The sequence below is a fragment of the Acomys minous genome (assembly GCF_964271855.1).
Source record: "Acomys minous genome assembly, chromosome: 1".
Lineage (NCBI taxonomy): Eukaryota > Metazoa > Chordata > Mammalia > Rodentia > Muridae > Acomys > Acomys minous.
In genome coordinates, this window is record NC_140483.1 from 61,535,164 (window position 1) to 61,563,002 (window position 27,839).

Here is a 27,839-nt window from a genome sequence, read left to right on the forward strand (position 1 = left end):
GGATGCAGTCTGCACTGCAGATGCTGTGACTCCACAGAACACAACTACTGCTGCCTCCAACACGGTCAGAGCAGACTGCACGCTATGCACTGCACCATTTTAGTGCACATATTAGTACACAAATTTGTTTCATCTCTAATAAATAGTAAAAGCATATTTATGCATATATACATATACACACATAAATATACAAAGAGCAAAGAAATGTCCTAGAATAAATTTCTCAGTACATGTTTGATCTGCATACCTATTTTATATATACCCAGTATCATGTAAAGATGCCTCAGTGAGCAAAGGATCACAAGTGGAAAAAGTTTATGCAGCCCTGCTTTAGTGCACACTAAGCCAATGCTCTTGTGCCATTACATCACAGGCCCCGAGGGACATCAAAAGACAAAGAGGCAGTATTAGCTGGTTTTGTGTCAACTTGACACAAGCTAGAGTCAACAAAGAGGAAGGAGCCTCAGTAGAGAAAATGCCTCCAGGAGATCCAGCAGTAAAGCATTTTCTCTACTAGTGATGAATGCGGGAGGGCCCAGCCATTGTGGGTGGTGCCATCCCTGGGCTGGTGGTTCCGGGTTCTGTAAGAAAGCAGGCTGGGCAAACCACAGGGAGAAAGTCAGTAGGTAGCACCCTCCCAGGCCTCTGCCTCCAGGCCCTTGCCCTTTTGAGTTCCTGTCCTGACTTCCTTTGGTTATAAACAGAAATGTGGAAGGATAAGCCAAATAAACCCTTTCCTCCCCAACTTGCTTTTTGGTCACAGTTGCAGCAATAGAAATTCCTCACTAAGACAGAGGGCTCAACTGAAGATGCAGTCTGTGCAGGAAAAAGGTGACATAGTAACATAAGCAAAGTAAGACAAGATGTGAGACTGTAATAGAGAATGCTTTAGTACAGATTCATTAAAGGAAAGAAATCCTGCCATTGTTGTTAACAGATTCACTCCAACTGGTAAAGACTTTTTCTACAACATGTTAACTGAGGAGGTCATAAAAATGTAAAACAATATTTTGAATATGTAAAGTATAAAGAATGTATTCAGGATTCCAATTTGGAAAGTAGACAGATGTGTGACAGTTTAGAAAAGGAAGTACCGAGGCTGGAGAGATGGCTCAGTGGTTAAGAGCACTGCCTGCTCTTCCAGAGGTCCTGAGTTCAATTCCCAGCAACCACATGGTGGCTCACAACCATCTATAATGTGATCTGGTGCCCTCTTCTGCAGATAAAGTACTCATATACAATAAATAAATAATAATAATTTAAACAACAACAAAAAAAAAGGAAGTACCTTACCTAGTAAACACTGAGGATTTTCAGCTTTTCGAACTCTAACAGACCAATGGGGAGCCTGAACAGGATCCAAGTCACTAGAATAGAGTATAAGACAGTAATTATGACTCCACCCCAATGCATGTCCACAATGAAATGGAATGAAGACAGGTCCCGTGGACACACCCGTAATCGCAGAACCTACAAGCTATAGCAGGTGGTTCAGCAGTAGGAGGCCAAACAGGGTTACATATTGAAACCCTGTCTAAAAATTTAAAAAAGAACAAAATAAAATAATTAAATAAAAGATATTTTATTGAACACTCTATAGGGAAAAATAGTCTGTAGGGGGGAAACAACCATTTCTCACCCTTTCCCCTATATTTTGTAGACAAGCTATCCAACTCTTGATTGTTCAGCCTCGACCTCTGGTGTGCTGGGATTGCCAGTGTACACTAGTACACCCAGCTACATTTGTTTCACTTAAACTTAGTGTTATGTTACCCATACATACATTGTCAATTGAGTAAGTTGTTAAAAATATAAAATCTTTGTTTGTTTGTTTGTTTAAGACAGGATTTCTCTGTGTAGCCCTGGCTGTCCGAGACTCACTTTATAGCCCAGGCTGGCCTTGAACTCACAGGGATCTGCCTTCCTCTGCCTCCCTGAGTGCTGAGATTAAAGGCATGCACCACTATGCCTGGCAAAAATATAAAATCTTAAAACATGAAATTTGAAGATGTAAATACATACATACATACACAGGTCACCAAGATCAAAGCAAACAAAGAAAACCCAAGAAGATGTACACTAATAACCAAATGAGACAAATACATTTTTAAAGAATACAATAAAACAAAAAGCAAGTATACATAATTATCTTTTTAAGGTATTTTTTTCAGCTCCTGCATAATCACCTTAAACAACCTGTTTTAATTTAATATCTCTATTAATGAAAACAGAGACTACAAACCTTAGACAGAACCAAAACTATCCTGTTTCCTCAGGTGTATTGTAGAGGATCTACTCAATGAGGTACTATATGCAATACTTTTTACAAAAACATCCATGACCAGCAAGATGGCAGGTAACGGTACTTGCCACCAAACCTGACGCCCTGCTGTCAATCTCCAGGACCCATATGGTAGAAGCAGAGAAGCCACAATTATTCTGATTTCCTGCACCACAGCACACAAACACCCCAAAAGACATAAGATATTAAAATAATAAAGAGAACTGATGTATAAATTTAAACTTTAAAACCATCTACACTATGGATTAACAAGCTTTTAAAAACTATTTTCTTCTTTACACCTAAATAACCTAAGTGAGAACGTTCGTGTTTCTTTTACCAAATTTGTTTATCAATTTGTTTCATTCAACAAATACAATGAGTTTCCCTTAACTGTGAAAAGAAAAGAAATCCATTTCTTACTGTTGCACGTCCAGATAAGAAGGAACTAAAATGCTTTTTTTTTTTCACTGCATTCCTAACTCACAGACAGCTGTGAGCTGCCATGTCAGTGCTGAGAACTGAATCCGGGTCCTATGGAAATGCAGCCAATGCTCTTAACCACTGAGGCATCTCTCTAGTCTCTCACTATTTTTAAAAAGCATTTTATGAAATAACTGTGTGGGGTGTGTGTGTCAAACCTAGGGTCTTCCATACACTGGGCAAGCACTCTACCACTGAGATATAGTCCCAGCCCTACAATAATTCTAGGATGCTAAGAGGAGTTCAAAAAAAAAAAGTTACACAGTAAATGGTAGAGACCACCAAGCTGTATCAGTAATATTTAAATAGTTCAGGGGGGATTGACGGATCACTTTCCCAAAGCAACTCTTAAAAACTCATCTCTATGCGCCTTTAATCCCAGCACTTGGGAGGCAGAAGCAGGCAGATCTTTGTGTGTGTGTTCAAGGCCAGCCTGGTCTCATGTCTAAGTTCCAGAACAGCCAAGGCTACACAAAAACCCTCTCAAAATACAAACGAATGGACAAACAAAAACCAAACCAAACAAAAAAAACCCCTCATTTCTAAGTCCACACAAATAGGTCTAAAAATGACTTTTAAAATACAAAACTCTAAACTAAGCACTTGGTGGTTAACTTACTGGCATCAAGTTCTTAACATACTTACGAATAAACATCATTGTCCACAATGATCCCTTCTGTCAGATGAGGCCATGTTGTTGCTAAATGAAGTTCACTAAAATTAAAAAAAAAAATTAAACATAAATATGCCCAAAAGGTTTAATTTTATACGTATGTCCTCTGACCCAGTAATTCTATTTTGAGAAATGTATCCTGTGAAAACAAGTAAAGACGTATAGAAAGTGGTGGTGTAAGGATTGTTAGGGGAGGGAGACATTTCCTTCACTGGTGTAGCTCCCAGTGAGTTGCTCAAACTCTTGTAAACAGTCCTTCACCCACACCTATGCTCCTGTAAGCAACTCACTGAGTCACCAAAAGAAAAGACAAGGAAAAAAATAATGAAAGTGAAAGAGGTTCTGTGGTGGTTTGAATGAAAATGGCCCCCAGTAGGAAGTGACACTACTGTGGCCTTGTTAGAAGAATGTCCCTGGGGGGTTCAGATGAGGTTGAGGTTTCAAATGCTCAAGCCAGGCCCAGTGTCACTCTCTCTTCCCGCTGCCTGCAGATCCAGATATAGAGCTCTCAGCTCCTCTCCAGCACCATGTCTGCCTGCACACTGCCATGCTTCCCACCATAAAGATAATGGACTAAACCTCTGAACTGTAAGCCAGATCCAACTAAATGGTTTCCTTTGTAAGAGTTCCCTTGATCATGGTGTCTCTTCACAGCAGTAGAAGCCCTAACTAATTTATAGGTACTAATTAGGAAGAGAAAGGGAATCATCATATATAAACCTATAAAACCCAATTTGTATAATTAATATATGCTAATAAAAACTCTAAAATGAACATTTAAAAGGTAGTGCCATGCATAATAAACTGAAAAAAAAAAAAACAGTTTAAGAAAGGAAAGAAACCAGGCATGGTGACACATGCCTGGAATGCCAGCACTTGGGAGGCAGAGGCAGGCGGATATCTGTGAATTCAAGGCCAGCCTGATCTACAAAGCCACTCCAGGACAGCCAAGGCTACACAGAGAAACCATGTCTCAAAAAACCAAAAAGAAAAAGAAAGGAAAGCATATCCACATGAAGTTGTCTTATGAACATAAAATGTTACATTATATAGCAAACAAAACATTAAGTAAAATGTCCATTAGCTGAATGGATAAAGAAAATGTGATACATAGTAAACATAAAGCATATCCACATAATGGCAAATTGGAAAGAGTTTCTTTTTAAACTAACTGCTTCATGCTGTAAGACAGATGACTCTCAACACCCCTCCCCCATCTCCACACCCACTCCTACCTATGTCCTAACTCAGCCCTAAACCAGCTTGTTACTAACTAACTAACTGGCTTTTCCCCTTTCCTACTCCTCCCTCCACCTGCTGCCATCCCAACACCCAGATCAAGCACCAAAGGCCCTAGAGCCTGCTTCGTTAGTGAGGCCCTTTTGCCTAGTGAGTTGCTCCTTCACTCTCCCATCCCATGCTTCCCCTTACACCCACAGGCCTAGCCCCAGAACAGGAGCCATCTTTACCTGGTCTAATTAAACAACTTGTGCACCAGCTCCACCCACCCCGCTCTAGTCATCAGCTTGTGCACTGGCCTTCACATCAGACACACAACCAAAGAAATAAGTCCACATGCCCAGGTTACATCCCAAAAATAAAAACAAAACGAATGACCAAAACAGCTTGTTCCTCATGAGCCCACTGGTCCAAGAGAGATGTTCCCTAATAAGAATTTCCTAGATAAAAAACTCCAGGACACAGAATTTAAAGGAAGCTATATCACAGAATTCAAAATTTAAAAGACATGAATAATCATACACAAATAAGATAAAATTTAAAGGAACAGTTTCTCTCTGCAGTATTTAAAATGTTTTAATTTATATAATGATTATGTCTGCATAAATCTATAATAAAAGCCACCAAACTACACTTTGAAGTGCTGAACTTCACATTAGACGAATTTTCTTAGTTTTGAAGAAAAAAAATCATTTTATAGAGATGATGAGCTGGAAAACTTTTCATGTAAAAGCCAAAGAGCAAATATTTGGCTTTGTGAGCCATGTACAATCTGTTCTTCTTATGTGTGTTTTTTTAATACTTTAAAAAATATAAAACTACTCTGAGCCAAACAAAAACAGACCGTGGCGAGACCTGGCCCACAAGGCACAGGCTGCCAAACTCTCTATGCTGGGACTGAACCCAGAGCTTATGCATGCTATGCAGCCCCCTTACAACTAAGCTACACCCCAGCCTCACGGTCTGCCAAACCTTAAGAAGATTATTAATTTGGAAACTTCCCATATGAAGTTACAACTAAAGAGAGCAAGTATAGTATAAAATGTCATAAAATGAACATCAATATCATCTTATAAAGCAAAATAATCCTGTCATTCAAGTGACAGACTGAAATTCTCACCTGATAGGATCTTCACAGGCACCAAATGGCAACTTGCCGAACTCCAAGCCTCCAACTTCTCCTCCTACAAGGGCATCTATATCTAAACAAGGGGAAATGTATTCTTTTATTTGGCGAAAAGTAGAAATAAGCACTACAAGGTGACTTCCCAACTAGCCAGAATTGTACGTGAGAGCTTGCACTGAGGGGATGTCTGGCTAAGTTAAACCTTTCAGAAGGTTTGAGGTGCCTGGGACAGTACAGAGAGCAAGTTAGCCACCGCCCAGTGCCGCAGCCAGGAAAGGCGTCTGAGAACAAGCCTTAAGGGCAGAACCACACTTCTCACCACCCACTGCTTCAAGTCAAGCCATCCATTCTAAATTTTACTCTTGTGAAATATTTCTCAACAACTATTTGAGAAAGTAAAATTATTGTACTTCTCTCCATTTTATGAGTATGATTAAGAAAATGTTAAAAAAAAGATTCTAGTACTAAAATACTTAATCACCAATCTATAATCATTTTTTGTCAGAAAATTCTGATTAACAAATTATCAGATTTGTCATCATTAGTAAAATTCTCTGTCTGTTGACCAGAGATAAAATACTGAAATTCAGGAAAGAACCTCTTTTACAGTATGAGTGGTCTCTCTATTGTAGTAAAGCAGAGAAAGTGTCACTAAATGGTTAATTCCATACTTCTTGAGAAACTCATAAATGCTTCTAGGATATAAAAAGGATTTCTCTTTCTAAAATAATATATATGGTGGTATTTAATTGTTAATATTATACTAGGAATTCATAAATTCAAAATCTATTGTTGAGTTACAAATGCCACCCAAATTTGTTTAAAAACATTTGACAACCTATGCCCTAAATAAATTACTAAAAAATACTCATTAAGTATGACTAATTACTCAATAATTCTTCAATCAATTCATCTCAGTTTTCCAACTTAAAATGCTTACAAAATAATCATATGACTAGTTTTACACTTCAAAATATGTACTTTTAAGAGCTTCAAACTTTATAAGCATTTTCATAAATTAATACATTAAAAATAATTACCAAAAAATGAGACCACAAAATTTTAAATTAAATTACATATTGGTATGTAACACTAAGGATGAAAAGAACCAGGAAACTGAAGTTTGACTGATACATGAAGGCAAACTTGATCAACTGGATAATCATGTAACATTAGCCTTTCTAAGTCTTATATATATATATATTTTTAAGTAACAATGCTCACAGCATATAGAAACTAAAAAGAATTAAGTGGGGCTACAGAGATGGCTAAGTGGTCAAGGGTACCCATTGCTCTTCCCAAGGTTCTGAGTTCATCCCAGTACCCACATGGCAGCTCACAACTGGTGTGCAGAAGTACCCATATACTTAAAATATATAAATAAGTTAATCTCTTTTTTAATAAACAGTATTAAGATAAAATGCCAAGAATAGTATCTGGCCCATAATTACTGCTGGCCCTTCCCTCTTATAAGAGAAAATGCTAACAGTTTATATAGACTCCAGCTCCTAAGGAATGTTAACATTTTTATCCACATTTCAAAAAATCTGGCAACACAATATCATCAACCACGAGAATTATAATGTAGGAGTCTGGCCCTTGGGCTTCTTAAGATCATTAGTGACTACACCTCTTGGAACTGGGTAATTAGGATTAAATCCAAGGCCTCACATATGCTAAGTGTATACTCTGTTACTGAGATACGCACCAAGGTTCTACCTTGGGAAAGGTTTAAAACTGAGTAATAGAATAGCCTTGGAAAAAAGGAAAAGAAGAATGGAAACTTGCCAGTAGAAGCAGATTATAAACCATCCAATGGTACTGCTGTTTGGAAAGCAAAAGCTTAGCTCTTACTCCCCTTTGCTGTTATTCAGATGTAGCTCTCACTGGACATTAGAGCTCTAAGTTGCTCAGTAGTATAAGAGCAGCAGTGGCATACATAACTGCCAAAAGCTGACTATGTACAACAGTAATTTCAGTAGCATCTCTAACCTAGCAATTATTATGAACCTTACAGTCAAAGAGCTGGAACAAAATAAAGCATGAAAAATATTCTCATTTTCTTTAGAGGCAGTACACTAAAAAACGTTTTTAAACTGTAAGTTTACTGACTTGGGTCAATGGGTGTAGTGACTCATATCTAAATCTCAGCATTTGGTGGGGCTGAGACATGAGGATTGCCATAAGTTCAATGCCAGCATGGGCTACAAAGTCAGTACCTGGCCAGCCAGAAATTCACAGCCAAGATCCTGTCTCAAATAAAAGGGGGGGGGGTAAGTCTTCTAATTATTTACACGTCTTTATTTTGAGATATAAAAACCCACAGATCTAACCTACAGGAGGCCCTCTTTTTAAAAATGGAGTGGATACCAAGAAGAGACTTGATACCCCATGAGCATATAAAGGGGGAGGGGAGTAAGGGGAAAATGGGAGGGAGGGAGGAATGGGAGCATACAAGGGATGGGATAACCATTGAGATGTAATAAGAATAAATTAATAAAATAAAATTTAAAAAAATAAATAAAAATCCTACCTTTAAAAAAAAATGGAGTGGAGCTACAATGATAGTAAGCAAAGTGCTTGCTGTGCCCACATAAGGACATGAGTTTGGATCCCCAATATAGACATAAAGGCTGGGCACAATGGTCAACTGGAGGGTGAAGACAGGCAAACCTGAGGGCTTGCTGGCCAGCCAGTCTAGCTGAAGTCATGAGTTCCAGATTCAACGAGAAATGCTGCTTCAAAAAGAAGATGGGATAAAGAAGGCTGCCTGGGGAATGCATGCATGGTGTGGAGCTCACTGATGGTCCTACACCCTCAACAGTGAGGGCTGCAGAGTGGGTTTCCAAGAAAGCACCTGCAGAGCCGAGGACCAGAACATCCCATGCAGGGCACCCTACAACTGGAAGAAGGAACTTAGAGCTGACTGCAAATCCAAGTGTGAGAGCTGTGGGTCATGTGATGGAAGCGCTGGTACCAAGTCTACCAAGGTACCCTGAAGAAGGCTTGGTACAATGCCTAGTGCTAACAGACCATCTACACGAACAATCCCTGCACCTACAAGACCAAAGCCAAGAAAATAAAAGGGCTGAGGCCAGGCCAGGATGCCAGACAGCCTGTGGCCTTACCTGAGGCCTAGTGGGAACCCTCCCACACCCCTTCCCCCACCACCATGCCTAGTGTAACAGCCAGTGATGCCTTCTGTCTTCTTGTCAACACTACCAACCATGCTCTGCCTCAGCCCTCTCATGGCCTATTCACAGCCCATACCAAGCACCTAAAGTTGAGAGGAACAAAGAATTATGAGACGTTTGAGTCTTCCCACAAAAGGATGTAATTACCAGCACCCCCTTTTGTTCTTTCCCACCCTGATACTTGTTACTAAGAAATGAATAAAATGTAAAAATCCCTGATAAATAAATAAGATGGAGGATGATAGAGGAAGACACCTAATGTCAACCTCTGACCTCCATCTCTATGCACACCAGTTATACAGCATACACGCACGTGCCCCCACAAATAATTGTAAATAAATAAAATTCAAAATAAACCATCATGCCGGGCGTGGTGCCACACGCCTTTAATCCCAGCACTAGGGGGACAGAAGTAGGCGGATCTCTGTGAGTTCGAGGCCAGCCTGGTCTACAAAGTGAGTCCAGGACAGCCAAGGCTACACAACGAAACTCTGTCTCAAAAAACCAAACCAAACCAAAACAACAATAACAACAAAAAACCCTATCATATAATCCAACTTTACTACAAATCTAAGTCAGCATACCACATACATACTTGCACTATTCACAACAGCTCAGATATGGAACCAGCCTTGATGCCTTCTAACAGATAGAGAAAGAAAATGTGATGCATAGATGCACAATGGAGTTTGACTGCACCATACAAAAAAAAAAATTATGTCATTTTCAGGAAAATGGGTCATCATGTTAAACAAAGTCAGACTGACCCAGAGAAACAAATATTGTATGTTTTCTCTATATTGAGAGGTGTGTACATATGTGTGTGTGTGTGTGTGTGTGTGTGTGTGTGTGTGTGTGTGTGTGCAGGCTGTGTGTGGAATGAGAAGGTGTAAAGGGAGAGAACAAATGTAGATGGTGAGGGATGAGACAAATATTGCTTTCTCCCATATGCAGCATATACACATACATTTGATAACTTAAATGAACATTGCTTTAAGAAACATCACTTTGAGCCAGGTGTGGTAGCACACACCTTTAATGCCACTACTTGGGAGGCAGAGGCAGGTGGATCGCTATGAGTTTGAGGCCAGCCTGGTCTACAAAGTGAGTTCAGGACAGCCAAGGCTAACACAGAGAAACCTTGTCTCAAAAAAAAAATGACTTTGTACAATGTATATGTGATAAGAATTTTTAAAGCGGGCCAAGCATAGTGGCATATGCCTTTAAACACAGCACTTGGGAGGCAGAGACAGGAGAATCTCTGCGTTCAAGGCCAGTCTGTTTTACATAGTGAGCTCCAGCACAGCCAAACAAAACAAAACAAAACAAATTTAAAGGAAGTACAGGCATTATTTCAGAAACAAATTGAATTACAGAAAGGATATTGGCAAGACTGTTTAGCAAGTAAAGGTGCCTGTCGACCTGAGTTCCATTATCAGAGCCCACATGGTAGAAAAGAATCAATGCCAAGTTGACCTGTGATTTTTTCTGATGTCACACACCATGGCACATGTGTACCCACACATATACACACAACATTAAATAAATAGTCGTTAAAGGAAGTACTATGAACAATTAATTATATCCAACAAAGTAAGTAGGAAAAAACAAAACCTCAGTTAGGTTCTATGTGCTTCCGGCTGAGTTTTCTAGAACTGGCTGAGTTCTCAACCTTCCTAATGCTGCGACCCTTTAATACAGTTCCTCATGTTGTGGTGACCCCAAACATAAAATTATTTTCATTGCTACTTCATGACTATAATTTTGCTACTGTTAAGAATGGCAATGTAAATATCTGTATTTTCCGATGGCTTTAGGTAACCCCTGCAAAACCTTCAAAGGGGTCACAACCCACAGGCGGAAAATTGCTGCTCTAAGGTTTCTACATTACTGTTTTCAGCTTCTGAGGGTGGCTTCTCTAACATTCTAAAAATGGGTATTTTAATCATTCACTATATGGTAATGCACGCACACAATGCTCTATCACAGGGGATGCTTTATAAATCATAGCAGCCTGCACAGACATACTGTCAAATATAAAATAACACTGTCTCTAACAGACGTGAGAACTTTTCTTCAGGAGAAAAAATTACAGACAACAAAATCAGCAATTACATTTAAAACGAGTTTGGGTATTTCTAGTATGGAACACCATTAGGTAACTTTGATTTCTTAATACACTTTCTTTTCCATCTGTATTTATCAGGTTAAATACAATTCCAAATGTTCTCACCTGGAGGCTGCTGAGGCCAGAAGTACTGCTGCCAGTCCTGCAGCACGTATGTGAATCGAATGGCAATGCTAACTGGAGGCAACGGAGTTAAAGGGCAGCCCTAGAAACACATGCAAACACAACACCGTGTAAGTGTGTTAGCCTCTGCTCTAAACACTAGTACCACTGTGTCAAGGTTATGGACTGCTACCCTTAAGAAACCAGGACATAGCTGAAGCATGGGAAGGAAAAGATGACCGAGTTTGTAGTGTATAACTTGGAAAGCCAAGAAGGAAGAGACTAGCTGAGCATGGCACACGCCTTTAATCCTAGCACTCGAGAGGTGGAGGCAGACAGATCTCTGTGAGTTCGAGATCTGACTGGTCTACACATCAAGTTCCAAGCCAGCCAAGGCTGCATAGTGACACCTTGCCTCAGAAGTAAGTAAATAAATGTTTGGAAGGGGGAAGACTGCCATTCCAACTGACACATCTACAATGCAACCCCAAACCTAAGTCTCAGAAAGTACCACAGAAATGGGGGGTGGGGGGGAGGCGGCAATTTTAAGAGCCAGATCTTACCTTTTAGTGTTTATATGCATGGAAGCAAGAGGTTGTAGGGTTAGGTATAGCCTGTGAAACTAGACAGGGAACTGTGAGAGGGGGCCAAGAGATGCTGAGAAAGGGAGATGGCAACATGTCCTATGTGACATTCAAATGGAACGGGGGTTTGTGTGGGGGAGGGGGTAGGAGAGCAGAAGGAACAGGGAGAAGTGAGGACGGAGCAGCAGAGATAATTTAAAAACACCACAGCCGGGTTGGTGGTGGTGCACACCTTTAAGCCCAGCACTTGGGTGGCAGAGGCAGGCAGAGCTCTGTGAGTTCGAGGCCAGCCTGGTCTACAGAGTAAGTTCCAAGACACCCAGAGCTGTTACTCAGAGAAACCCTGTCTCAAAAAACCAAAATAAACCAAAACCAAAAAGCCCCAAAACAAAAAAAACCACACCACAATGAAAAGTAATTCTTTTGAAGCTAATAGATTTTTGTTTTTGTTTTTTTGTTTTGTTTTGTTTTTCAAGACAAGGTTTCTCTGTGTAACCTTGGCTGTCCTGGACTCACTTTGTAGACCAGGCTGGCCTTGAACTCACAGAGATCCACCTGCCTCTGCCTCCCTGAGTGCTGGGATTAAGAGTGTGTGCCACCACGCCTGGCTGAAGCTAATAGACTTTTTATGGAAAGAAAACAGAAAGAGGGAGAGGAAAGGGACAGCACTGGCAACTGTCAGATCTTGTTTTAAAAACTGGAAAAGCAAACTCCGTAAAGTCACTATTATTTGTAGAGCAAGATATCTCTTTAATTTTTGCATACTTTTCCTGTAAATGGTTTCATCTGATGAAAAAGCTATGTAGGAAATAAATAAATAAATAAATAAATAAATAAATAAATAAATAAATTTGTTGTGTTCTGTGATCTTACAGTCCTAGGGCACTCCAGGCCAGCCTGAGCAATACAGTCAGACCCCATGTCAAAAGCCAAAGAAACAAACACAAAGGTCTAAAAACAATGCCAGGGAACAAATTACTTTAAAATAAAGCACTCACACTACTACCAGAAAAGAAAATATCAACTCCCATTAAGAAAGTGATCTTCGGGCTGGGCGTGGTGGCGCACGCCTTTAATCCTAGCACTCAGGAGGCAGAGGCAGGTGGATCTCTGTGAGTTCGGGGCCAGCCTGGTCTACAAAGTGAGTTTAGGACAGCCACGGCTACACAGAGAAACCCTGTCTCAGAAAACAAAACAAAACAAAGTGACTTCAGCTTTGTTATAAAACACAATTGTGTGTTTGTATGTATGTGCTGCCTGCATACATGTCTGTGAACCATGTGCATGTAGTACTTATGGGAACTAGAAGAGAGCTCAGATTCTCTGGAACTGTAGATGTTTTTAAGCTTCTATTAATGTGTGTGTATGTGTGTGTGTGCGTGTATGTGTAGCCTCTAGCCCCTAAAATACTTTTATTACTATCCAGTTCAGATACTGACTGTCACAGAGAGTGGTATGCTTTTTAAAGTATATCAATACATTTAGGAAAATGATGACTTTCTTTTAAGTAAAATGGAAATAAAAGTCAGGTTAAATAAATAGGTTAACAAAAGAAGGCTTAGAATTATCCATAAATTCACTAGCAATAATAAAAAGTCTGTGTTCTTGACTTCTCTTCCACTAAGCAGAATGAGATTAAAGCAGGTTCAGACTGACAGCAAATACCAATGACACCTCATAATCTTTGATTTGAAGATGTCCAACACACCTGACAAATGAGTGCACTGATTTGGCATTTACATAAGTAATGTCAACTTCAGCACTCAGATTCTTTTACCCAAGAGCATGTTAGCCAAGGCCACCATCTCTGTGATCGTGTTTTTACTTTAAAAATATAACATAATAATGATAATAATAATAATAATGATAATAATAATAATAATAATAATAATAATAATAATAATAATAATAATAATAATAGCACCAGCTTCTGATGTTGGAGAGATGGCTCAGCAGTGAAGAGCACTTGCTTCTCTTGCACAAGACTCATGTTTACTTCAGAGGACATACATGGTGGCTCACAACCATCTGTGACTCCAATGCCCACTCTGATATCCTCGGGCATCAGGCACACACATGGGGCACAGTCATACATGCAGACAAAAGCACTCATACACATTCCTTCCATGTATTTATTGGAGAGGAGGTGCATACATGTGCCATTATGCACTTTGTAAAGGTCAGATGACAATTTGGTAGAGTCAGTTTTCTTCTTTTATGGGTCCAGGGGAATCAAGCTCAGGCAGTCATGCCTGGCAGCAAGCACCTTACCAGTTGAGTCATCTTGCTGGCCAACGTTTTTATAGAATATCATAGATATATTAGGTATACTTCAGTAGCCCTGCAGCTCTCAGCCACACTATATGTATTAGACCTAAAGATCAAACTGACTTCAAAAAAAATTTTTTTTGAAAGAACAGAAAAGAGGAATTCAGAATCCAACAACCTGAAGCCTACTAAACTGGTGGACCATCAAAAGTATTATAGAAGAATAGCAGAATCAGTAAATGCTAACAAGAAAACATGTAAGTTCTTTGTTAGGTATTTTCTTTAATGTATATAGTAATATATAATCTATTAGTTTTCTTATAGTTCATTACATTATTGATATTAGAACATTTCTATATGCTTAAATTACCAAACTGACACTTTTTATCTGGATCCCAAATAAGACTGACAATACCCACGTCAACTCACAATCTTCGATTTGAAGATGTCCAGCAGGCCTGACAAATGAGTGTACTGATTTGGCACTTTGCGAAGATGAACCATTTCAAAGTCAGTTCGAACACCAGGACCTTGACATTCTCCCATGTACATCCTTCGCCATTTGTGATGGATTTGAACAAACAATGGTACCTGGCTATAGGACATGGATAAAAAGGGCCAGAAATCAAGCTCTCTCATTAAACAGTAAGTAATCCTAAACCTCAAAACTGTTTTTGTTATTTTATGATATTTTAAACATTTTGACATTTTCTGATATTTTAAAATTAGACTTTGTAGCAAAATTCATCCTTCATCTGAAATATACAAAAAATACAGAATTTTCTTTAGGAATGACCTCTCAAAAAGGTTTTATTTAAAATATTTAGATAATTTAAAATGCTGCATAAAACTTTTTTTCTTAATTAGTTTATTATGCATACAGTGTCTTGCCTGCATGTACTCATGCACAGCAGAAGACAGCAAATTTCATTACAGGCAGTTGTGAGCCACCATGCAGTTGCTGGGAATTGAACTCAGGACCTTTGGAAGAGCAGACAGTGCTCTTAACCTCTTAACCACCTCTCCAGCCCTAAAAAAAAAAACTTCTAAATCACAGATTTTCATTTATTATGAAGATATACTTAGTTACTCCTCTCTTTACCCTAATAAGCTGAAGAAGCCTACTAGAACTTTGGGGAAAAAAAAAAACCCTTTAAAACCAACTTTGTAATGAAATATTTATCATTTAAAGGTAGAGTTAGTTCTTGCTAGTCATAGACTTCTGCATTTGTAAGTTAGCCTGCTCACTAAAATTTTATGTTACTCCCCAAATCAATACTAGTTATTTGCAGATATGCAGAACAGCAAGAATCTGAGTGTCTAAAGTGTATGTTCCCAGGTGAACTTAAATTAGGTAATGAAGTGCTGTAGTGAGAATCAGTTTCTTTAAAAACCCAGTTATGTTATATGAATATGTTTTTGTTTAAACCCCAGGTGTGGGATAAGAGGCTGTTTCACAGCTGGTGATTATGGTTTGCCTTGTGCCCTGGCAGAGGCGTGATTTTTGCCAGTTGCAGATAGTTTATGTATGGAATTCTGAGGACCCTTGAGAGGGGATAAGTCCCAGAGGCCAGAGAAGGGGCCGTGGGCACTCTGAAGAAGTCTGCTGCTTCTGGTTGCTGTTGTTGCAATTTGTCAAGTGGTCATGAACAAAGAGACAAGAAGTTGGAGATACCCCGACAATGAAGATTAGACTGGCCCCAAAGAACTGGACGTCCCTAATCAGCAGGAAGAAGTTTAAGAAGGTCTCCAATTATAAACAAGCGTCCTGTCATGATATAGGTGATCTGAAGGTAGTGTTCTTAAGTGCCAGAAGGCTGTAATATGTCTTACAGAATACACGTGTAAGAAACACTTCATTCAACACATGTCTTCATGTGTTGGCTGTGATGTTAATCTTAGTGCGTCAACAAAACATATTGATAAATAAGAGCATAGCTTGGCATCTTTAAACAGAGACATACATGAAACAAGATAAAAAATATACAGTTGATAGGAACGTGACCATAAGCTCACAAGAACCTATTCATTTCACCCTAGGAATAATGGTTGATATGATACAACACCTACGGTGTTTATAGGATACAAATATAGTAAATTACAAGAACATGCTATAAAATATATTCCCAAGTTAGCATTGCCACATTGGTAAATACTTCCACATTCCACTCTGTCAGGTTTTTTAAAGGAGGAAATGGCTGGAAAGATGGTTCCACCACATTGAAGGCTAGGCTTATGCTACCAAAACATAAAAATGTTTCTTAAAAGGTCCAAAATATTCCTTAGGACACTTAGGGTACGCTAATGCATCAATTTCTCCACTAGTAAATTTCATATCTGATATGCAAAGAAAATACAACTTCAAATAGCTGAATATGGTTAAAGTTAACATCATGTTCTTAAATAATTATACTAAGAATAGGCGGTTGTTGAGCATGGTGGCACAGGCCTTTTTATCCCAGCACTCAAGGGAGAAAGAAGCAAATTTCTGTGAGCTCAAAGCTGGCCTAGTCAGTGTTCCAGATCAGCCAGCCACACCTACACAGTGAGAACCTATTTAAAAAACAAAAAAATAAAAAGGAGGGAGGAGGCAGAGGGTCATAAAAATATTTTTTAAAAATTCTTTGAAAAGTTAATTCCAATCTCTGTGAGTTTGAGGCCAGCCTGGTGTACAAAGTGATTTCAGGACAGCCAGGGCTACACAGAGAAACTCTGTCTCAGAAAATAAATAAAAAGAAGAGTTAATCCCCTAATACTACAAAAATGTAAAAATTAGACTTTGCAGTGAAATTCATCCTTCATCTGAACTATACAAAGAATACTGAATTTTCTTTAGGAATGGCCTCCCAAAAATGTTTTATTAATTAATTATACTCCTTTTGGCAGTCTTGGTTTATTTCTCTTTTGAGACAAGGTTTTACTATGCAGTCCAGGCTGGCCTTTGAGTTAGGATCCTCTTATGCAGGCCTCTTGGGTGCTGGGATTAAAGACTTGCCCCACCATGCACAGTTCTAATTTTATCCTCATATATCAAATTCTAATATAATAATATCCAGAGGTAAGTGCTAAATTCTTCATTACAGCAGGAAAAAGGAACATTTAATAATCAACTACCTTCCTGGGTTATATCACTAAAAGTATTTCAGCATGCTTTCAACATCTGTGAAAAGGCCACCTACCAGCCAGTGTTTCCCAAAGCAATAGAAATGGAACTAAGAAGGAGGTTGCACTTGGATTCACTGAGAACAGCATCACTGTGTGCAGCAGGAGCAATCACCACAAACTCACGCAGGCCATACCTTCAAGAGAGAATCACCTCAGTAAAGACAGCCATTAAATAATATGAGACGTTTCCCTATGGTAAATTTAAGCCAAATTTGTACTATCAGACTTTTTACTTTCCCCTGTCCCCATCCCACATGACAACTGGATGTCTATACATTCGAACCTTTTCTTTTAAAAACAAAGCAAAAATCAGTGAGTGTATGCGTGTGTGTGGTCATGCCTGTGCCACAGTGCACATGTGAAGGCCAGAGGAGAACTTTCAGAAGTCAGTTCTCTTTGGGTGGATTCCAGGGATTGAATTTTGGTTGTCAAGTTTATGCTCCAAGCATTTTCACCTGCTAAGCCGTCTTGCCACCATGGCCTCCACCTAAATTTCTTTTAAACTTTTCTCCCTGGGGACAAAAGCAGGGTCTCATGATTGCTGCCCTATACTGAGCTAATCCCAGGCCCTAAGTTTTCTTTAAGAAGTACTTCCATTTTTTTCAGTCCCTCTTCATTAGAAATGAAGTCATTTGTTGAAATTATACTAAGCACTAAATAACAATTTTGTCTTAAAAATTCAGTTTACGGGGCTGGAGAGGTGGCTCGGAGGTTAAGAGCACTGGTTGCTCTTTCTGAGCTCAATTCACAGCAACCACATGGTGGTTCACAACCATCTATAATGTGATCTGATGCCCCCTTCTGGTGTGCAAGTGTACATGTAGGGAGAGCACTGTATACATAATAAATAAATAAATAAAAATAAATAAATATTTTTTTAAAAATCCAGTTTACAAGGCCAGTAAGAAGGCTCTTGTCACACAAGCTTTGCAACCTAAATCCAATCTCTAGAACACCCATAAAAATAAAGGAGAAAACTAACTCAGCAAAGCTTTTCTCTGACATCCACAAGTACACGGTAGCGCACGCATGCACACACACACAGACACACACACACACACACACACACACACACACATACCACACAGACCACACACAGAAATAAAACTCCAGTTTATAATATAAAAGAATAAGTGAAATCTCGCCTTAAATAACTGATGGTATTGTGTCCAGCAATGTAGAAAATGAGCTAAATAGACTACCTAACGGCAAGAAATAATTACCAGCCCTGATACACATGTACTGTTTAAAATGATATACAGTTATAAAACATCCTAAAAGATTTCTTGTATTCCTTTACTCAAGAACACACATTAGACAGGCACCATCACATTATTAGGAAACAGCTTCCTCTCGCTACTGTATCTACAACAATGACATTTTCTCATTTAGTTGCTAAGTCATTTAAAGCCACAAATTTGTGTGTCTCTGTATGTGTTTGAGTGATGCGCCCACATGTATGTCTATGTTTTACATGCATGGCAGGTGCTAACACAGGCCAGAAGAGGGGTGGGATCCCCTGGAACTGGAGTTTCAGGTGGTGGTGAGCCCCTGTGGGTGCTGGGAAGCCCAGCCAGGTCCTCTGGAGGAACAACCAGGAATCCTAACAGCTGAGCTGCTGCTCCAGGCCCTTCTGCCTGTCTTTTTACAATTAGTAATGATTTAAGGCCAAGCTGATGGTTGTTTCTGCCTAACAACAACTCATCTTGGCATTCTTAAGTACATTATTTAATAATTTTTAAATAAGGAAAATAATTTATAAATGATATTACTCATACTCACTTGCTTATTTTACATTAGTCTCTGCATGTGCATAAAACTCCTAGTTTTAATGAATTTTCCCAAGAAACCCCTTGGAGTGCAGTATATAAAAACTCTCCTTTACCTCCACCGCCAGATTGGCAGTACTGAGACACAGACTGTCTTACAAGCCTATATAATAAGTCCTCTCATAATATAAAAAAAAACTCTCCTTAAAGTCTAACTCACACTCCGTTCACTGTTTAGATGCTGTTATGACTCTGATACAGTTTAAAGGTTTCCCCAAGGATTCATGAGAAAAATGTATTTCACTCCTCAGATCACCTCTACCCTCTGAGGCATGAAATCAAGATTCACCCTGTGGAGGCAGCAGTAGATAACTAAAAGATTCAGGTGTGAACAAATTTTCCTTGGAAGAAAACAAGTCTCTTGGCGTTCTTCCAGAAATGTCCCGCCTGTTCCTGACTGCCATGGGTCAATCTCTACTGACCAGTTCTGCTCCCAGGTTGGTGGTGCTGAAATAATTTAATGGGCGCATTCTACAAATGTATCTGTACAGCACATTCCTGGAAGTTACATCCTTCAATAAAAAGAGCATCTGCCTTCCTGAAACTGTTGCCAAATAATGCTTTTCACTTAATAAAATGTTGGTGCCTAAAAAAGGGCTTTTTCTTTTTCTGCAATATCTTCTACCCCATGCTTTGTTTTCTGTGTGAAAACACACACACACACACACACACACACACACACACACACACACACACACCACTAAATCTCCAAATCTTTTTTCCTTCCCCTGCCCTTGGTTTTTGAAACAAAGTTTCTCTGTGTAGCCTTGGCTGTCCTGCAACTAGCTTTGTAGACCAGGATGGCCTCAAATTCACAGAGATCTACCTGCTTCTGCCTCCCAAGTGCAGGGATAACAGGTGTGTGCCCCTGCGCCTGGCTCCAAATCTTAAGGAGTTAGCTTAAAGATCAACTGGTGGCCTCCATTAAACATACACCCTTCTCTGAATTTTAACATCTTTTCCCTATCATTATGATCTATAAGCTGTCAAAATAATTCATTTGTTTACATTTCTTCACAAGCTCTACTTGAGACCTGAACTATTCGCTTCACCAAGTTAACAAACACCAGTATGGGTATTAAGGGGGGGTTGAGGGGAGGCAGGCACAAAATAACAAAAAGTAAATGACTAGACTAGATTTTTCTAAATTTTTTCCTTTCTTTGACAGGATCATACTGTATATCACTGGCTGGCCAAAAACTCATAAAGATCTGCCTACCTCTGTCTCCTAAGTGCTGGAATTAAAGGTGCACATCACCCTTACCAGAAGCAGCTAGATTTTTAAATGAACAAAGAATTTGAACAGCTATCATCTCCCAAAGGGTTACAAAAAACGTAAAAAAAAAAAAAAAAAAAGTCACATGAGAGGATGGGAACACGAGTAGTTACCAGGAAGCATGTGAATCAGAATCATCATGAGACACCACTTCACAATCATTAGGATACTATTACCAAAAATGAAAGACTAAGAAACTGGCACTCTAGTTTTACCAGTGGGAACAGAATGTAGTGAAATGCTGTGAGAAACAGTATAGCAGTCTTTAAAACATTAAAAACAGCCAGGTGTGGTGGTATACACACTCGGAGACAAGAAGATTTCTGAGTTCATGTCCAGTCTTGGTCTACTTAGCAAGTTCCAGGCCAGCCAAGACTACACAGTGAAACTCCATCCCAAGAATTATATATATATATATATATAATATGTGTATGTATACATACATATACATGTATACATACATACATATATACATATATATGTGTGTGTGTGTGTGTATTGTTGTGTTTTTCGAGACAGAGTTTCTCTGTTAAGTCCTGGCTGTCTCACTTTGTAGACTAGGTGGCCTCGAACTCACAGAGATCTGCCTGCCTCTGCCTCCTGAGGCATGTACCACTGCACCCAACAACAAAAATGTTTTAAATTAAAAATGAACTACCACTAGGGCTGGAGAGATGGCTCAGAGGTTAAAAGCACTCATAGCTCTTCAAAGGTCCTGAGTTCAATTCCCAGCAACCACATGAGGGCTCACAACCATCTATAATGTGATCTGGTACCCTTTTTTGGCATGAAGGCACACATACAGGCAGAATACTATATAAATAATAAATAAATAAATCTTTTTTAAAAATGAACTACCACTCTGACTTCTGGGTAAAGATCAAAAAACAAAAGCAGGTACTCCTGTTCATGGCATCCAAACAATTGTATATCATACAATTAAATAATTACCCTTTAAACAGAATAAATGCACATAAATGGACCTTGAAAAAATAAGCCAGTAAGTCACAAAAGGATAAGTGCCCAACTTTTATAAGTACTGAAAGATTCAAATTCATACAAATGGGAGAACAACACGGGTTCACCGAAGCTTACAGAAGACCGCCAGTTGACTGATGGCTATGGTGGGCATTTCATCTTCAACCCAAAACAGCCTGGCTTCCTCTAGTGTCCGTCAGAGCTAGGGGGCATAATCAGCTCTTCTAAGAAACATTTTTCTGAGTTGATCTATGTGCATTAGGAGGGTAAACCCTCACCAATCTGTGCTGTGCTCCATGGGCATCTATCTCACAGTGTGGCCACTGTCAATGTCCGGGCTAAAGCCATCGCTTACTGACGTAGGAACTTGTTTCAGTATGTCTGTGTTTGGCTCACAGTGTTTGAAAACAATGGTTTTTAAATGAAAGAAAATACATGCACATTTAATATGTTTAATTTTTAAATAATTGGCTGCTGTTTTTCTAATTTTTAGGAGAAATAAAAGAAAAATCTCCCAGTAACTACCAGCAATATAGCAAACATTTTTAAATAGGGTCTTTTCTGCTTCTACTCCTGAAGCAGAATTATACTGTGATTACAGGCATGTAACAGCACATCTGCTTTATGAGGTCCCATGGATCAAACTGCCTCTCAAGCTTGCTAAGCAAGCACTCTACCCACCAAGTTATGTTCCCTAGATAGTATACTGAAATGTACCCCTCCAACATAAAGTTCAGAGACTGAATGACTGGGAAAGATAAAAGAAGGCTGTCAAATGTGAGGCACCTCTTACAATCATGCTTTTACAGATATATAGCCACGTAGGTTTTAATTTTATCACATACCTGCTTAAAGTCAACATTTTACTTAAATTTATAATAATATACACTAAATCTATAATATTTAAGTGTTCTGTGCGGCTCATGAGAACTGCAGCAAGAAGGTATCACGTTGAGTTATGAAGTGCAGGGGCAGAAGAGGTCAGAGCAAGCGCGAGACAGTAGCCCTGAGACATGCCTGTCGAGTTGGCTCTTGAGTAGCATCTGGGAATCTGGACTTGGGGAGGATTCTCATTCCCAGGCTAGTAAAAGGCTTGCTTGGTGTATTTAAGATGCTTGTACAAATAATATGGTTTATGCTCTAAACCTGTTGTCCTTTAGGGAGTCTGAATTTTGGTAGACACTATGCAGACAGAGGATGAGGCATACTGACCAAGCCCTCTAAAGCTTTGAGGAGAGAGCCTCTAACAACCCTTCCTGCTAGACTAACCTATAGGACCTCATTAGAAACAGTTCTTCCAAGCTTGATGTCTGCAGGTTTTAAATCCCTTTCTTCTGCCTCTGCAAACCTTTAATCCCACCACTTGTGAGTTTGAGGCCAGTTTGGTCTACGCAGAGTTCCATGACAGCCAGTGGTACTTAGAGAGAGACACTATCTCAAAATAAACTAACAACAAAAACAACACACACATACACACACACACACATACATTCGCACACACACACACACACACACCTGAATAAAAAGGATACGTACCATCTTACCAGGCAATGTGCTCTTGGAGGAAAGTCATTATTCATACATAGCAAATCTTGCATTGCCTGTGGAATAGCATCTACAAAAACATATGATAGTAAAATATATGTCCATTTAAACTTTCAATTTAATGTGATTTTATACATGCTTTGAGGAAAGCATGTCTTACTAGACTGCACATTAGCAATTACTAAAGGGTTAGACTCCTGACAAACCCTTATTACCTCTTATATGTAGCCTTTCTATTACCCTAGACAGCTTTAAAAATTTTTATAAATCCTTTCTCTACTCAATTTCTCCATATCTTAACCCATTTTTCTTTAGCACTTAACATTCTGATCCATAATCAGGCACTGATACAAATTATCATCACATGCATTTATAAATATTTAATAATTTAAAAATATTAAAATATATAATATATAATATTTGCTTATAAAATACACCCTTGTTAGATATACTTTCTTAGCAAATTTATTACAAATTTTACTAATATTATAAAATAAATGGAAAAGTATCAATACTTGGAAACCCTGATTAACCAAAAATAATAAAGAACTGCAAAACAATGGAAGTCAGCTCTCAGCCTTCCAACTGTTGATAATAAAGCTTTAAATGTATCTCTAGGTTAACTAAAATTTTTCTTCTACTTTCTCCATTAGTTACAGCTTTGATCACAGGCAAACAAAAAGGAAACTTCACAGTATACTCAGAAGGAGCAACAACAGTGCCTTCACTCTCCTCATCCTCTCTTACACCAATCCTCTTCATCTGTTTATCTCAGAAACACCAAAGCACCTCACTTCAGCAGCCTACCTCTAATATAAGGTCTTTCTTAAAATCAACAAAACTTATGTTTATTTTGAACATGTTCCTTCATTTATCAGTATAATCCTGGACTCAGATATCCTTGATTATCATCCCGCAAAACGCATTCATTTCCTTCCTCTTCTTTCTCCCAAAACAGACACCGATCTTATCTTTATGTTGTTACATAATTATCTTACATAGGTGTGTCTACTTGGTCAACGTTATCACTCTACTTTCTCAAACTAAACGCAGAAGTTATATAGCTTGGTTTGCAGGAGTATAATGTACTAAATGCCGAACTCAGATCAGATAATGGAGTAAGGGTCCAGGTACACTATCTCCTCGGGCCTCACCGTAACCCTCCAGGTACTTAGTATTACTTTACAGGTTCAGAGAGGTGAATAACTAGCCAGTCCAAACAATCAGAACGTTAATGCACTTCTTACAAGTAAATCAGCCCACAAGGCCGCTCCACTTGCATTCCTTCACAGGCCAGCTTACCTGCTTCATCTTCCAACAACCTTACCTGCTCTCTTTCTCCTGGTTCAGTCACCAGCCCACAAACCTCAGTGGAGTCCTGTCTGTCCCTAGGATGTCAGTTACCACTTTCTACCTCCTTTTGCAGTTACTGCAACACTTCATCCTCCCTACTGAAGTACACAGCCCACAAAAGATTTCATTCAAAAAGACTTAGCAGAATACTCAGAATGTTAGTCACTCAATAAGTAAGTGCCGACTCAATCAATGTTAAAGTGACACGTCACTGTAGCTCCTCCTCTGCTTCAGATGCAATACTAGCACATAATCTACTTCAGATGTGATTACAAAAATCTCCATGGATATTACTGTTATGAGAACTAAATTAATAACTAAATGTTATAGACTCTTAAAAGACTGTACAATATAACAAAGAAAAGAAGGCCATACCCTCTGATTCTTCATCCTTCCCTTCTTTATCAGTCGTCTCTTGAACAAGATAGTGATGAGTGACTGAAAACTTGAAGTCAGCAAAGGAAATTTCATCTGATCTCTCTTCCCAGGTGCCAGAAGTAAATATACCCTGCATTTCACAACAGAAGGGAAAACAGCCAGCGTATTCAGTCATTCCAGTGCCTTTCCCTTTTTCTACCTATTAATTATGTTATGTCCTATAGTTGTCTTCTACATAATAAAGGCCAAAAAAAGTATAAATGATTTATCACAGTGCTAATGAAAAAGAAGAGCCTTGGAGCCAGCAAGATGTCCTGAAAACCTGAGTTTGACTCTTGGAAATCATATAGAAAGAGAGCCGGGAAGCCTCCAAGTTGTGCTCTAACCTCCACAGGAACACCACAGCATGAGCACGCTCACCCTCTCACCTGCTCGCTAATAGACTCAGGACCCCTCAACATGTCTGGTACTGGAAGCATGGCTAAGTACTCAGTGAAGTCATGGTTGCTGCAGGAGAATCTAAGAACATCTGTCCTTATCCCCACAGATAAGTGTACTTTTCACCCCTCATCAAGGACACATCTCTTTGCAATGTTGTAGAACATTATAAAAAAAAAAAAACACAAGCAGTCAAATTGCAGAGGTATGGAGCCCAGTCCCAATGGATACATCTAAAACACTCCTGTATCTAAGAGTCATGGAAGACTAGGAAGAGTAGGCAGAAAGATGATAAGAGCCAGGGGATAAGGGAGTTTGTTTTAAGGCTGTACTTCCTAATAGTATCAGAAGCTACGTCCCAAAAGCTCTCACCAGCATGACTGCCCAAATGTCAGCTGAACAAGAATGATGCCAATTAACATGCCCAACTTGACAAAGTAAAGCCCACAAGGCCTAAAACACTACACAAAGAACTATAGGCAACTGAGCAAAGTGGGAAAGGGTTGTTCAACTGGTTGTTCATTGCCAATCAGCAAGTCCTGAAAACACGTACAGGTAGCATTATACAGATTGAACAGGCTATATCTAGAACTAAGTGTGTATGTATGTACATGCATATGCATGTGTATATATGTGTGTATATAAACATTTGCGTGTGTATATATACATGTTTATATATAGACATATATACATATGCATGCAAAAACAATTTAAAAAGAGGCCATGAATTTGAAAGAGAGGAGAGGGTATACGGAAGGGTTTAGAGGGAGAAAAAGGGAGAAATGCTGTAATTAAATTCTCAAAAAATCTTCAATCCACTTAAACTTGAGTTTTGTGCAAGGTGATAAATATGGATCTGTTTGTATTTTTCTATATGTAGACATTCGCTTAGACCAGCACTATTTGTTGAAGATGCTAACTTTTCTCCATTGTATGGTTTTGGCTTCTTTGCCAAAAATCAAGTGTCCATAGGTGTGTGGGTTTATTTCTGGGTCTTCAATTTGATTCCATTGACTCACCAGCCTATGTCTATGTCAGCACCACGCTATTGTTATTACTGTTGCTCTAGAATACAGCTTGAGATCAGGGATGGAGACTCCTCTGAAAGATTGTACAGGATTGTTTTTACCTATTCTGGGTTTTTTGTTTTTCTATATGAAGTTGAGAATTGATCTTTCAAGATCTGTAAAAAAAAAAAAATGTCTTTTTATGGTTCTATTGTTTCAGCATATGTCTCAGCCATGATTAAGTTTCAAAAATTATATTGACAACTTTACAATCTTTATGCTGAAAAGTTTACTTATCACTCAGTTATACTATAATTGGTAAGCTTTTTTTTTTTTTTAGGTTTTTCAAGACAAGGTTTTTCTGTGTAATAGCCCTGCCTGTCCTAGACTCACTTTGTAGACTAGGCTGGCCTTGAGTTCACAGAGATCTACCTGCCTCTGCCTCCTGAATGCTATGATTAAAGGTGTGTGCTACTATACCTGGTGGTAAGCAAATCTTTAAAAATAAACATCTACAAATATCCAGGGAGACCTCTCATCTATCTTAAACAAACTTGGGCTTTTCAGGCATGGATTTATTATATAAAAACACTCCTTAAGCGCTACGTGTTTAACAGCTAGGTGCTCCAAGGAACAATGAATCATTTTTTTATTACAAAAACTGCTAAGTTGTTCTACATGCTTATATCAAATTTGTTTGTAGCCTTTTTTTACTTATGTATCATTTGCTAGCCTCTGAGTATACGTAAGAGTGGCAGTAATAACAGCTCATGCTGACTGAGAGTGCAGTGTCATAAACAGATGAGCAATAAAACGAGAACTCTAAGATCACCATGTGACTTTACAGCCCACAAGTATCCCTACTCCTGAAGAGCTCTCTTGCTATCTACACAACAAAGAAAGAAGTCAACCACTACCAGATAGAATGAAGTTCTTCTCCAACTTCAAATTTGAAAGTAGGAAACATAATAAAATACCACTTATTTTCCTTATGATACCCAAAGACACAGTCAATACTATGGTTACTCCTTAGACACAAAATGAAAACGAAAATGAAAATGAAAAAAACAAAATAAGAAGACCTTATTTTAAATAGTCCTATTCCCCTAAAAATTGTGTGAGCAGCTCAATATTGCTTTTATTTTTCACTTCATTTTAGAGTCATTGAATTCTCAGTGACTGTCCCTTATCTAATTTCTTAAAAACTTTAAAGTTGAAAAAAAAATCTTTATTCCGCTAGTTCAATGATTCATAAAGCACCCAACTGTTCTGAATGAATACAAATCCTATTTACAGTTTCTATCTGCCACAAATTTAACTTATGGAAAAGCTATAGGATATCTACAGTTAAAGGCATTTTATTGATGGAAGTCAATGGCATGCCAGACTGAGAATGAAAAACCCAAACTCATTTCAGTGCTGCAGTCATTAATCATTAGTCGTTAATCTTCTATTAATATTCTAAAGTTAATGATTCTTCTTCCATGAATTTTTCAGATGGATAAGAATTGGTCTATTACAAGATCATGAGATATCTAAATTTAACTTTCATAAGAAAGCATTTGCAATTTTTGCCAGGTACATAGAATCTAAAATTCCTAAGGTAAAAAGAATTTAAAGAGCCATTTCTTTAATTTTCACCCAATTTAAAGTAAAATCATAGGTTTAGTTGTCTTATAAAGCCCAAGACACTAAAATTTCAAAAAGCTCCCTTAGAAATGTACTTTAATTCTTCTGAAAGTAATGTTACATTTACTTAAATTTTATCATAGCAAAACCCACCAAGTAAAAC

At 38.6% G+C, this 27,839-nt stretch overlaps 1 protein-coding gene across 2 annotated transcripts in view; it reads right to left on the reverse strand.

Moving 5' to 3' along the window:
• RAB3GAP1 (RAB3 GTPase activating protein catalytic subunit 1) overlaps positions 1–27,839 on the reverse strand; it is a 64,602-nt gene that overhangs the window by 25,803 nt on the left and 10,960 nt on the right. For both annotated transcript variants that reach the window (XM_084783823.1, XM_084783822.1), the window contains exons 4-11: positions 24,600–24,732; positions 22,863–22,941; positions 17,258–17,377; positions 14,508–14,673; positions 11,230–11,329; positions 5,797–5,878; positions 3,410–3,478; positions 1,294–1,367 (exon numbers count right to left, since the gene is read on the reverse strand). In XM_084783823.1, the coding sequence (XP_084639949.1) occupies positions 1,294–1,367; positions 3,410–3,478; positions 5,797–5,878; positions 11,230–11,329; positions 14,508–14,673; positions 17,258–17,377; positions 22,863–22,941; positions 24,600–24,732 (823 nt within the window). The remainder of the gene's footprint in view (positions 1–1,293; positions 1,368–3,409; positions 3,479–5,796; positions 5,879–11,229; positions 11,330–14,507; positions 14,674–17,257; positions 17,378–22,862; positions 22,942–24,599; positions 24,733–27,839) is intronic.